General features: G+C 41.3%; 1 protein-coding gene across 3 annotated transcripts in view; it reads left to right on the top strand.

Moving 5' to 3' along the window:
- The window catches only part of CLIC5 (chloride intracellular channel 5), a 74137-nt gene that overhangs the window by 14177 nt on the left and 45522 nt on the right, over positions 1-14438 (top strand). Inside the window, exon 1 of one of the 3 annotated variants that reach the window (XM_014958235.1) lies at positions 6783-7125. The exons of the other annotated variants lie outside the window; for them this stretch is intronic. Coding sequence (XP_014813721.1) covers positions 7063-7125 — 63 coding nt within the window. The 5' untranslated portion in view covers positions 6783-7062. Of the gene's footprint in view, positions 1-6782; positions 7126-14438 lie in introns of those variants that run through there. 3 annotated transcript variants of the gene reach the window in all.

The raw sequence follows: 14438 nt of genomic DNA, 5'->3' as shown, positions 1-14438 counted from the left end.
GTCAATCCTTACAGCACACCTAACTTCACCCTTTGGAACTCTTTCCTCTCTGAAAGTCTATTTTCTGTGTTAATGTGTAGTCAAGAGATAACCTGAGAGTCTCTTATTGGTGTCATCCTCCTCAGGGGGATGTAGGCTTTCTCTCAACATCATGAGATACCTATATATATATGAATTAGTCTGGCACCAACTCTTGCTGCTTGGCTAGGAATGAGTAGAAATTGCTAATAGGGAGTAAAGGGCTGCGTATCTCATTAGCACTTTTCTAACCATTGTAGGTCTCCCCAGAAAACCTAGACCATTTTCTAGAGTTGTATCACAGTTGTCACCAAGGTCAGAGCAGCAAGATTGCAAAGATGACTCTGGGCTTTGACGTTTTGGTGATCTATGATCTTGCTTCCTGATATTGCAGCTGGTGACTAAGGGCCCACACCTTCTCATAAAAGCAATGCCTGCTACATGCTCTGTGAAAATACTGTGATTTTGGGAAAAGATGAAAAATTTTTTGGAAAATTTTCCATTTAAGAGGGAAAAAAAAATATCTTACATCTTACTAGTGGGACTAGTCATTATTCCCAATTCAGACAGACTTAAACAATACCCCATCGCTACTCAGACTGTGCTCAGAGCTGAATTTCACACTAAGATTTACTTTCAGTCTTAAGCTAAGCTCTTCTTTAAGAATTGCCACCAACATCTTTCACTTAAGGATGTGGGATAACCTGTGCATGGTAGTCACCAGCAAAAATCTACTGACTTGGAAGTGTAGTTGCAGCAGAGGGGTTCATGTCAGTGCTTGACTAACCACATTGCTTCTGTTCATCCTGGTTATCTGCATTATTACAGTGAAAAGGGTCCTCAACCAAAGGAAAATTAAAATGAGGTATCACTAGGTCAACATCAGGTGCTTCAAGATGTTGAACTCTTATGTTGAAGAAAGAAGGGAAAAAAAACCAAACCCAAACAACCCACCATTCATTGAATAGCAGCTTGAGGTGATGCACTAAGGAAAGTGAGCTCATTGACTGGCAAACTTTGTGGAAACTTTATCACAGAAGTACCAAAAGGTGAAATGAAAAATGAATGAGGGCAATTTTCTAAGGAGAATGGAAGAGTTCTACAGTTCACCAGTGAAGGCTCAAGGTCAGGCAGCTGCATTAACCCAGGTGTACAGCCCTGCCATTGGTGGGGTGGACCACGAGGTACACAGAGATTAAACTTTGCTGCCATAAAGAGAGATGTGAAAATGTTGATCCCTGCTATTTCACACTGACCAAGCATGGGCTTATCAGGGGGGCAGAAGCCAGAGACCCTCTTCTTAAGCCAAATGGGATGTACATCACAGAGGATCCCATAATCTGCTGTGCAGATCCATGCACGTAACCTGCTGTGCAGGTACTTTATGGCTTCATCTGGCACAGCTAAATGTCACTGATGCCACCATTGGAAACCCACGGGAACTAGTCCTGAGTCACGAGTCATTTCAAACTGAGGTGTTGAAGGCTTCATCTTTTAGAAATAGTGTGCCTCAGAACATAGAAAGTAATTTCTGCTCTTAGCCAAATTGTTTGCTAAACAACAGAGTGAAACTCAACTACATCCAATGAAATCAGCAGCAATTGTGTGGTTTTGGGCCTTATTTACTTGGGGGGAATTGAATGCTCGCCTGAGATCTGCTTGAGTTGTATATGTCATTTTGAACACTTTCTGTAAATGATAATTCATAAATTGGGATTGGGGTAGTGTGTGGTCTGCTGGGCTGTTGCTTGGGGGATTTCACCCTGGTTGGCATGCACATGCTTCAAATCATAATTAATTTAGAGTTAATTTATGACAAGAACCATACCAAGAAATGAAAATAAATAATCTAAACAGGGACTTGCACTAAGGTATCTGCCTTCCTCCTTTCATCAGCTATATTACCCATATAGCCCACAATTCAGGACAATCTAATGCTCTCCATTGTATTCCCTACAATACCACTTTCCAGAGCAGTCTCAGTCCTGTTTGGAAGTATCTTTTGTTTTTAATCTAAATGACAGTTTTGGAATGATAGTAAAATAAGGGAATAAACCATTGCCTTCTAGAAGGCTGTCTGCTGAATGGAGCACTAGGAGATGATTTTGTACATTTTAAGTGCCACTTCTCTGTGAATGGTTCACTGTGACTGTCTCAATGCAAGCGCTGAGATAATTATCCATAATGAAATCCCTCTTCACACTGAACAGCAGTGGGTTTTTCTCTTGAAGTTGTTAATGCTGATTAATGTTACAGCAAAGTTTGGTACTGCATCCATGCAAAAACATAATTATATTTAAAAATAGTTTTGTGCTTTTGGACTAGAACTTACTTTGCAGAACTCCTGTCTGAGCTGATTCTAGTGATCTACCATTCTGTAAACAGCTGAGTTTCATCCAGAGACCTTTAGAGCCAAAATCATGCATTTTCATAATAAGGTAAAGGAGAGCTGCTCTAGCTTGTGGCTGCATAATGGCTCATAATGTCTGGGGGATGATGTAGAGCAATATATCTAAAATGTGTCAGTTAAGGGGAGTGCAGGGTGTTTTGACGAAGGTTTTGCCAATCCTATCCCATTTTTTTGGGGACATTTGGGCTGTATGCCTGTTGTATCACTTGATGTCTTTCGTTCCATGCCCTTGAGTGGGGGACAATTTATAAGGAACGAAATCATAGTTCCTCCATCAAACCAACAGGTTTTGAGGCACTGTACATCTCTGGGGTTGAGGGAGAAGATCTTCTCACCCGACCCTGGCATGAAGCTAATGAGAAGAGCTTCGGGCTGGTACATCTGGGGAGAAATGCACGCTCTGAACCCAACTATCTGAGAGAAGTCCCTTTTGAATTTTCTGAAGATCAAACAAGAACTCAATAGTGACATGTTGTAATTCAAAAGGAAATTAAAGTTATTGGACTGATCCCTTGCATTTGTTGACTTGTTAAATAAATAGCACGTTGAAGCTACTGGTATGCAATAAATGCAGTTTGCAAATTACCAGTAACTCCGAACCGTGCCTAGAAGATATATTTTCCTAACCCGTTCAGCCACGCTGATTTTGTATCTGGTTGCTGCTTAGTTGGGTCCTTTTAGGCAATTAAGCAGGTAAATAACTCCCATGTAAAATTATAGCCCTGAATACCATTTACTGCAGCTGCAGCAAGATCTTACTTCTTCTTTTCACCTGTAATGGAAGTTCAAACATGAAAAATGTTACCTGTGTGGCATCAGGCTCGTAACGCCCCGCTCCCACAGGAGGGGCTGGGTGGCAGCACCAAGGGAGCGCCGGGGCATTTGTGCACTCTGTGCCCTGATCCTTCTTGGTAACTTAGCGGTCGGCTGGAGAACTCCACGATAGGGTTACATTCTGGATGCTTGGCCTCTGATTCACCCCCTTCGGGACAAATCTTTGCTGGAAGTGAAGCTTGGATCGGGCATGTGAAAGCTGATAGTGCGTCAGAGTTCACCTACAATAGAGGTCTTCTGTGGAAAAGTGACAGTTCCTTTTCTGAAGTTGTCCTCTTCTTTTATTAATGGGATGACGTGCTCATATTCATTTATATATCTCATAAACCTCAAACTATAATGACTTGGCTTATGACGAGTTCATAATTCAGTGTCTAATGTCCTTGTGCGTAACTCAAAGCCTTTGCTACTTCTGACTTGGGAGAAAATGATAGGCCAAACTAAGCGGCTCATTCTTTGCAGTAAAATGAGAGGGTACTAATTATTTATCAGTATCTTACCCTTAATTTGGCTGAAGAAAGAGCTGATTTCATAACACAAAACAGAGCTGTGTAGGCAATAATAACCATTATAGTCAAAAAGGTTCCACCCAGATGTAAGTGATAAGTCAGTTTTATATGACAGCAAAGAAGTAAATGCATGAATAGATTCCTGAAGTAATGCATATATATATATTTCCTGTTACTTACTGACTCATACAATATTTATCTTAAATTCAGTTCTTACTAACTATTTTAGAGAACACAGCGTTTATATGAACAAAGACTTTGTTTTGCTTGGTCTATTCTAGGGGTTCCACAGGGAGATTTTTGAAAGTCAGAGCTTTTTTTGAGGTGGGCTGGGTTATTCTTTCTGTGGACACTTACAAGCACAGCTGGAATACCAGATGTGTGGTACCCACACTACAGCTTCTGCAGACTCTGAGCGCCCCATATCAAGTCCTGGGGCAGGAATGAGTGCAAGGAGGTGCCTCATGGGTGAAAACAGATGAGGAAGGGACCTTCCAGGGGCACTGCTGCCCAGAAGTGTCTCAAACCAGACGGGGTCTGTCTCCTTCCTGCAGTAGTTGATATCTGGGTCAGGATGGAAATGGCTCCAGGGCCTCTTAGGTCCCTTTCTCTGTGTTGCACAGTTTCCCTTCTGCTCCGGTGAGCAATAATCTTCATCTTGCAAACTAATTATAATACACCACTAAACCCAGACAGTAATTGGGAAGGAAGGATTTAAATGTTTTGACACGTTGAGTCTCTACTGAAATTGCTACATCTAGAGTTTAACTTCAGAAGCGCGAGGCGTGCACAACTTCTGAAGTGGGAGGTGACACGTGCATAGAATCAGGCACTAAAGCCACGGTTTTCTATTACTTGATAATTAAGGAAGGATTTGCCTGACCATTATAATGTCTTTATCTAAGGTTGTTTCCCTGAGCTCCATTTATTTACCGGTGGAAAAAAGTAGGCACTTCTAGGGCACATTTTTATTTCTAGAATAGACATCTAAATAGGTCACATGCATCACATCTCATGAGTACCAATATCTTGAATGCTGATTTTATTTAAACATTTTGGGTTTGCATTAGCAGTATTACCTCCTTGCTGCTCTCAGAGCTGGCAGTATTTTCTTCTTCCAGAGCTGATAGGTACCCCTCTGTGACAGGAATTGTTCAAAGTGCTCACTTGTATCAAACCAGTGTTTTCAGTGAGGCTGGAGCTACAGGTAACCTCAGTCAAGATGACCCACTTCTCGTTGTTTCCAGGAGCCCTCATTAAAGGGAAATTGCATCGTTGCATGAGGTGCTCAAGCAAAACCATTTTTCAGCAAAAACAAAAGCTTATAATCATGTAGTTGATAATATATTATCTTAGGATGCATTTTAGAGATATGGTGTCTACACTTATGTTTTTGGCAAACTTTTATAACTGTTATATATAATTACAAGGCAATGATTCTTTTTCTACATGTACGTACACTTAGCCCATGTCCTTGGAAGTTTGCCTGCAGGCCTAAGAATAATTATACTATAAATGTTTGGTAATTAATGTATCTAGTCCAAAAATTACATGTAAAAATTTGAAATCAAAGGAGTAATAACACTTAATTCTCTTATAGTTAACCTTCCAGTTATTTGAATGAGTGCTAATTAGATCTAAAAACCGTAAGTACACTTTTACACTAATTATAATGTTGATTATCTTGTAATTACAGTTGCAACAACATAATGAGATTTACTCCTTAACCATTTCAGTTCTTCTGTGGAGTGCACACCAAGCAGCTGTTGTGGGAAATCCCCGTAGAGCTTACGCAAAGCGGTGTTGGCTGCTGCCGCTCTGGACCTGTGTCAAATGCCTACAGGTCACGGGAGGGAATTAAGGATCATCACAAAAGCACACAGCTAAGAGCACTTTCAGGAAAGGCGAGCGTTTGATCACGTCAAAAACAAACTAGAAATGCCTTTTGGTGTCAGAAGGGGAAGGTAAAACTGCTCGTGTTTGGCAGTGCAAGCCGTGGTGGTCCCGAAACAGGAGAGGGCAAGGAGGGCAGAGGTGAAGGAAGAGACCTTCCAAGGGCAGGAGGGCATGAAGGTAGGCAGTCCATCCAGGCAATTATGGCAATGAGGAGGAAGGCCCAGCAGACCCCTTTGTCTTTGTCCTCTCTGGTGCCAGCACTCCCTTCCTCCATGCCTTTTAGCTGTGTCAGGCCTTTCTGTCCTGTGTCACCTCTTGCTTAGGGTCGCTGCATGGTGACCTCTGAGTCACGCAAGGAATGCAGGACGAAGGAAGGGAGTATTGATGACGACAACAGTACGTTAATAGCAGGCTGAGGCCCTTGGAAGTTTTCTTCCATACTCCACCCCAGTGTGTCATCGTTGTCCTGTCCCTCCTCTACAACCAGCACCCTGAGATACATGCTGAGAAATTCTTATGGGACACAAATATTTTATTCTCCCCGAGCCCTGAAGCTCTTCATTCTTCTGTATAATCCAATTCCCATTCCTTGACCCCTGAACTCCATCAAGAGTGGTGGCTCCACGGGTGCTTTTCTCACCTAAGACCATTCAGTTTTGGCCTCTGTACCTCCCTGTACCACACACAGGGGTTTTCACTGAGGCAGAACCTTGCTTTTCTGCAAACTCCAATGCGGCAGCCAATGCACAGGGTGAAGAAATTAGGCTCTTTTTCACCTTATCATTCTTAGCAAAACCAATATTAGGGTTTTGAAGAGCTAGGAGCAGGACAAGCACCCTTCAGAAAAGAAGAAGACATCACTGTTGCTTAAAGCAATGAAACCAGTTTGCTGCAAAGCTTCCCTCTTCCCCTGTCACTGGTGCTCCCAGCTGTAGAATAAGGGAGGGAACAACAGGAACGCTGAAAACGGGGAAGAGAAGAATTATTTGCTCAGAGACTGATCCTGCCGTAGGTACCAGGAGCTTGTCTCCTCCCCTGTGAGTTAACCCCACCCTCTTTTTTTATGCTCTGGGCTATTTTGGGCAGGCGGTGAGAACTGCAGCCTGACAGATGAGGATACTGTACCAGAGCACAGCAGCACTTGTTGCTCTGAAAAACTACACAGCCGTAACCGGGACTGCTTCTCTGCTGCCTGCCTTTATTTTTAAAGATTCTTGTTTATTGATTAATCCGCAAACTTGTTTTCTCTGCTGGTTTCAAGCTTTATCATTATAAATGATGTTTTAAAAGCTCTGTGAGAGCTGTTCAGAAGGGAAACCTGCCCGCTGTGCAGTTGAAAACCTGCTTTTTGCCACTTAATAGTGAGAGATCGGCTGGTAGCCTTGGGGTTGAAAAATGACAGACTCTCTTCATCCTAATGGGGACGGAAAGGACCCTGAAATTGAGCTCTTTGTGAAGGTAAGTTGTGCTGTGAACTGGACACTGGGATCAGCCTGGCTTCTATTGAATAATCAAACTTTAATTTTCTGGCGCTGAGTGGAAGCGGGGCTTTGACAGCCTGTTATCTCTTGCACACACGTTCACGCTGCTTTCTTCTTCATGACATTAGGATTAGGTAATGTTGAGGAGGGAGAGTCAGAGTTCCTGTATTTTATTGTTATTTCTCTCCTTGTGAGTTTGTCCTGTTATTCTTAGCCTGCTGCCTGCAATGTGCTCTGTCTTAACTTTAGACTGCCAGGTTTTTCACTAAGAATCCCGACTTCCTTCTCCATTTTTGGGAAGTGCTGAGGGGTACCATGATTTGGTACCTCAGCAGAGGCTGGCAGGTCTGAAACAGTAATGGATTGTAAACCAGAAAGGGTTGAGATAAACTGGCAGTCTTCTGATTATTTCCTGCAATACTTTTTTTTTTTTTTTTTTTTCTAAGAAATGAAAACTAAATCAGTTTTTGCTCTCAGTTTCCTCAGCCCAGACCTCATTCAGATTCTGTACAAGGGTAACTCATTTTTTTTTTTTTTTTTTCCTAAGAAATGAAAACTAAATCAGTTTTTACTCTCAGTTTCCTCAGCCCAAAGCTCATTCAGTTTATGTACAAGGGTAACTGAGAACAGAAACTGAAAATACAGAAAGCTAAATACACCTGCTATATGGTAGGATTTCAGAATATTTCAAATTGGGTACCTCTGTTGGTCTTGGGCTATGAAAATCTTGCTGTCAAACTCCTTACACATGTAACCTTATTAATAGCAAACTTCATGCAAACTCTGTCCCAGTGAAAAGCTCAGATTTTTTGATGTTCAGAGCATGTTTCAAAGCTTTTCTGTACACCAAAGCTGAAATCCGCTATGGCCATATAAAATGCAGGTGTTTGGTCTCCCTGAGCCTAAACCATCTCTGTAAATCAATAGGATTATTATTAACATGCGGGAGTTATATCAGGCCCTTTGCAAACAGAGCACTGAATGATTGGGGAAGCAAATTCCAGCCCCTCCCTTCTGTCAAGTTGAGGGTATGTAATTGCTTTGTACTCCCTGATGGATATTTTGGGCTGTAAGCTGAAATGTCAGCCACATCCATGATGTGTATACACGGCCTCTTCGTGCATCTTCCAAAACCAGTCAGTTCAGCTGCAGCCTTTCTGAACTGAGCCAACACCGAGATCTTTTTCCCTTGCAAACTGATTTTACAAGAATTCCTGGTTCATAACTGCCCAGTAATCTTAATGTATCAAAAGGGATCTGCCTGGGTCGATACATCCTGATAACTTTCCTCTACAAGTTGTTTCTATCAAAGTGAGTTTAATGGAGATGTTTGTGGGCTAAAAACCAGGTTAGTGGGATTTTTTTGGTGCTCTGACATCACTGACGTATTCTGGAATGCAAACATTTAACTCCTGATATGTTTTAGTGCCCACGCTATTTTATTGAGGCTGATCAGGATGTTTGTTATAGATGCTTCTTCAGCTGCATCAGCAGTTAAGGTGAAGGTCATTGCCCAGATTCACTGTGTGAAATGCTGGATCCATAACTTACTGAAAAAAAATTGGCACTGCATTCAATTGAGCCATGCCGTCACCTGAAGATTTATAACTCCAGAAAGAACATTTTTAGTAATGTGACTTCCTGCATAATGCATGTTACAGAACTGTGTAGAGAATCTCACATAAAGCTCATCATTTGCAGAGCCAGGGCAAAAGAATTAATTGGTATCTTCCTGGAGACTTTCCATTTAGGTTGAAAAATTGCAGTTCTTGATGTTTTGGAAAGGTGCCATTAATATAATTAAAAGTCTAAAAAGTTGTATAGTAAAGCACGTAACCAGAGTATTAAATTATACAGCTCAGAAGCTGAAAAATAAGTAAGAGAAGTTCCATTTAGGTTGAAAAATTGCAGTTCTTGATGTTTTGGAAAGGTGCCATTAATATAATTAAAAGTCTAAAAAGTTGTATAGTAAAGCACGTAACCAGAGTATTAAATTATACAGCTCAGAAGCTGAAAAATCAAACAACATCAAAAAAGAGAGGAGTTAAAAGTTGAAAAATAGGAGGATGTAAGAGAAATATGAACAGGTGAAAACTTTGCTGGAGCATGAAATTTAAGAGAACAGCATATTAGTAAGGCTGATCCAGGAGAGAGTCTGCAAAGGACAAGGCACTTAATCTCTTCTAGGACTGAAAATAAGAATAAAAAAGTGGCAAATTCTGGATGAGTATGGGATGCTGGGACAAGTGGCAAATCTAAATATACCGGACTACAGTTGAGGAGTATTCTAATAACAGGTGATGTTGGGGTCAATGAGCATTTCATAATTTGATTTTTTTGTGATGCTAATATTTCACTTGAGGAAAAAAGTTCTGCTCTGCATCCTTGAATGAACGCGCAGCCAGAAAATGCGGAGATCAGTGAGAAAAATGTAGGGCAGTAGATGTGGCCTGGAGAAAACTGTATCTTCCACAGACACAAATAAACCAGAAAGGGCTGTTTTTCACCAGTCTCCTAATAAAAGCAGTTTCTGTCTCAGGTTAAAAAAAGAAAGGTGTTACACAATTGCTCTATTTCCTTTTTCTATTTAACAACCGGGAGAACAGGAGCCTTGGAAAGACAAGTAGAGAGATGATTGTAAACAAAAGGGCCGGGCTGTAACCCAATGCAGGTCAGGTATCTCCTGCCTCTGCAGCGGGGCTGGGCACCACCAGGACACTGCTGGCTCAACTGCTGTGCCACAGACAGGTTAAGTGGTTATCACGCCTATTTGTTGCCCTCCCCATTGATTTTTCTCTTTTTCTAACCTGGATCTGTGAGATATCTTTTTTCTGTGAGCGTTTGTTCTTGCAAGGTGCTTGGTTTGAGGGTAAACACCCCCCAAATCTGGGGCAGGACAGGAGCGGGCTGATGGTGAGAAGGGGCAGAGCCGAGGAGGGGTGAGCTCTGCCAAGGAGATGGTGCTGCCTTCATCAGCTCTGCAGTTTGTGTACGCAGGCCTTTTGTGAGCACTGAAACTCTCCGGCAGCAATTCCCTCTCTGAACTTGTTTGACAAGGGATTGGAAGAGGCTGCCAGAGAAAAAAAAGCCCTGATATGTGGTAGCGTGAGACGCCGACGGCAGCGTCAGGGAAGGGAGCATCGGGAGGTAGCGCTTGCTTTGTGCTTAACCCAGCTTGTTGGAACTCAGGTTAATTTTAATTCTTTGTGTGCTGGAGAAGCAAAGTGCTTCTGTATAAATGAGACCCTGATGGAAGGTATTTTTAGCTTTTTCTGGCAGTCTTGCACCTGTATACTTGAACATAATGACTAAACTGAAATGGTGCTCTTTTTATGTACAGACTATTAAAATCCATAGGGGAGGATCACAGAACGTTTATGGCTCCTGTCTGTTTGCAGTGGAAACAGGTGTTTGGATGTACGTTCCTTGCATTTCAGAATTAGAGTGGTGCATGATATCTAAAAAGTTAATTTGAAGGGAGATACATTGTATACATGGAAAACAAAACATGAGACAGACAAGAATTGAGTGTGCAACTGTGTATTTGCATAGCTCAGAATAAGTGTGGTCTAGAAAGCAAACAAACCACACAAATGGTCCAATGTATATTTGATTTAAAAAATTTTCCTGCCTTAGAAATACTCTATAACAAGATATATAATAATCCATGCTTTTGACAATGAAAAGGCAGTAGTATCATCATGGTAGTAGGAGAATGAGGAGTGAGCTGGCGGGCAGCTATTCCCGTGAGCTGGCGGGCAGCTATTCCCGTGAGGAGTCATTTTGGTATTGAGTGATTAATATTCTGGATAGCATCACCAGCTCAGGTGTATAAGATCTTTTGCTTAACAGGTGTAAGGCTTTACTTCACCAAGCGTTCAACCACAGTCACATCAAAACACTCATCTAGAGAAAATGTGAAGGTACTCGCAAATGTAGGAAGCAAGAGAGACTTCTCAAAGGCCTCGATCTCCTGCACTCACTGACTCATACACTGAACGTGTTCCCCTTCTGAAGATGTTAAGGCATAAGATGTGACAAATGCTCTCAGCCCATTCCCCCATTAGGAGCTGCACTTCGTGCATGACCCAGGACAGTGATGGTGTATTTGCAATGTCTCGGGGGTATGGTATTGGCCAAGGTAAGGTTCAAGGACTAACAGCACCAAAGTATCTGTAGGGCCCCTTGCAGTCAATTCTTGTTAGAGGATTATCACAAAGATCCTGGTACGCTTGCACATGTGCAGGGAGCCTGTGAGCCCTTTGTCATCTCCAGTGGTTTTAGTTCGGAGAGTTTTAAGTGTCTGTTAAGAGTATGTTTAAAAGCGATGATGATATTTGGTACTAAAAGCCCAGGAGTCACTGCTTCCAGGAGGATGTAGTTGTTCTTCTCCTCTCCTTTGGACAGAATTATCCCAGAAATTATCCCAGGGATGTGCAGGATTTTTATGCACTCTGGGATTTCTTTTTGTAAATTTTCTGGATTTTTATATGAAGAAGTTATTTCTGCTGAAGGGTGATTTCAAACTAATGCTGGTTTAGATTTTGGTGAGCTGCTGCAATGTAGCCTTAAAGGAAGATATAAATAAAAATGTTACTCCAGGTACAAATGCTCATTCCATACTATTAAGGCTTTTGTGGTTTTAAGGTGCGAGAGTCACTCTGATAAGAAAACTGATTTTTCAGAATTTTGGGGTTATCAAAAGCAATAATGGCTTTACAAACTGGGAGACAGAGCTTGACAGGAGCCTTTTAACTCATTATAACAATACAGGCTCTGTAATTTATTTGATTCATAGACTTCCCTCAAGAAGTATTTTGATGGTGACTAGAAATCACAATCAGATCTGGAAGGTACAATGTCCATTTCTGTTTCTTGAGTAATGTGAGTATTTTACTGGGTATCGTGAACTCGGCTTTTGGTTTCCATATAGAATCATTCCTATGTTCAGCGAAACTTTCTAGGCAAAGAGGAAATAATAAAGAGAGAAAAGCACGAGGAAGAATAACGATACTGAAATATCTGGTTCAACCTGTCCAGTGGTCCAAGACTCACAATAACATTTCTTTGGATCCTTGGCCATGAGGCTGGTCAGGCCTTTCACGTTTCAAGAGACACTTAGCCACCCTACAAAGCAGTGTGTGCAGTCTCTGATACTTTTCAGCTGTCACCCTGGACCTTCTCTTTGTTATGGAACTTGCATTTTCCATCCATTCGGAGCTGTCGAGCAGATGATGGGCACCACGGTTCATGTCTCTTCCAAACTTATTTTGGTGAGGCAGTGCATGGTCAGCAGCCTAGGTCAGTCTCCTCTTCCTGTGTACCAGCCTCGTGCATCAGTATTAAAGTTACCAAACTTAAAGGTTTACTGGTGGTCAGAACACTAGCATATATACTGGGAGGAAAAGAGTTTTACAAAGGTTTGTTTAAACATCTATAAACCTTCATAAGTTCCATGCAGGGGAACTCAGGTGTTTTGATGTAATTCTGGCTCGATTTCTGCCTTCCTTAGTTCTTTTCAAATCAGGAGTGACTCCATTGAAGTCTATAGACTTTATATGTACATAAAGTGGGAACAACAACAGCGTAAGGCCTCCTAAATTTGAATCACATTCTTTAAACAGGAAACTTAGTAGCAACCCACTACAGACTCAGTAAAATCAGGGAGATGCTGCCTGGTCTGACAGTTACTTCTCTGCTCTTATAAGGCATTTTCAATAAAATAATTTAAAAAGATAGTTGAGGGGAAAACATCCATCTTGGCAAGTTCTAATTTTGCTTTAATCTTATCCTGTTAAAAGAAAATAATTCAATAGATTAACTAATAACTGCCTAGCAAATGTTTTTACATTACAAGTTGCTTGTTTTAACTTGTGCTGAAGAAAAACAATACTTTGAAGAAGCTCTAGCCTGAGTTATACAACCCAGAGTCTCTATGTCTGCGCGTCTGCTTTCTCTCTGAGCATTTGCAGATTTTGTTTTGCGTCAAGACGAGTGCCTCATTGGTGAGAGTATTAGAGATGGGTGGTGAATAGTTTAAGCTGGCCAAATTTATAAAAAGACTTGGCAATGGCAGGGATATAATCACTATCCCTGCCACCTTGCACCTAGTCTGAAATGCTTCGGGGATTGATTGGGAAACTGGATCTCAAGTTAAGGAGGGATTTTCATCTATGTCTCCTTCTGTCCAAGTTCATGATCTAATCATTAGTTTATGGCTAAAGGTGAGTGACACCCATATCTGCCATGGTTTGTTGTTTTCCTCATATGAATGGCAGTGATTACTTGCTTTTTATTGAACTTAATGATATCAACATATATGTTAACTGTGATCAAAACATCTGATTAAAATGAAACATTTTCATCTACTTCATTGAATATGTATAATTTTATTTCTTTAAATGCCTTTATACATTGGATCCCTAATTCAAATGGATAAGACTTCAGAAACATTCAGTATGGGTCGTATCGCATGGCCATAAAACCCAGTTGGGCTTGTACCACTGAATTCAGTGGCAGCAGAGTTAGGCTGGCTGATGTGTATTTGAGATCTTGTTTAAACTCCACCTACTAACTCCTTCCTTTATTCCAGCTTTTCTGAGCCGCACAGTCAAATCGGGTAAATACGGTGTTTTAATTCTACCACGAAGAACTGGTGATATTCATAATTATTATTGCTTGTACTTAGAAACAGCCACTGGTGTGCTTTGGGTGCTCTATGTTTAGCTGCAGATAGCTCTTTTCCTGTCTCTGGCAGCACACGTCTCGTCAGGCCCCAGGTTGTTGTGTCATGGTTCAGCGATGACAGTGAAGCTTCAGTAAGTGTCCCCAGGAAATTTTTATCAGCAATATATGGCTCTGCTGCGGCTATTCCAGAGCTGCAAATGTCACAGAGATCGTTTGACATAGCATCCCAAAAATACACAGGGATCCTTTCCAAGAGAGCCAGTAGGAAGTACCTCTGCCTCTGCTCCAAATTTAAATGTTAGTATCAGCTCACCTGGCTATGTCAGATATATTTTGATGGAAGGCTGTGTAAGGACTGTTAAGGATAACAGCAACAATATTACTTAGTATACTTGTATGCTACATAATTCTTCAAAATCTGGCAGATATCAGCAAAATAATCCCAACAATGCTGCAAAGAGGTAACATAAACGTTAGAATTCCCATTTTGCAACTAAAAGTTCTGGTAGAAGATTGGTCAGATTATTCTTTTTCAATAGAGTCAGGTGTTAAAAGGCTGTGAGTTTGTGTGTTAGTTTTATACATGAATAAAAGAAGGTTTCA

Source organism: Calidris pugnax, unplaced genomic scaffold (assembly GCF_001431845.1).
Source record: "Calidris pugnax isolate Ruff unplaced genomic scaffold, ASM143184v1 scaffold276, whole genome shotgun sequence".
Lineage (NCBI taxonomy): Eukaryota > Metazoa > Chordata > Aves > Charadriiformes > Scolopacidae > Calidris > Calidris pugnax.
The sequence above is the reverse complement of the archived record's forward strand: the minus strand, read 5'-3'. Positions and strand labels throughout refer to the sequence as shown.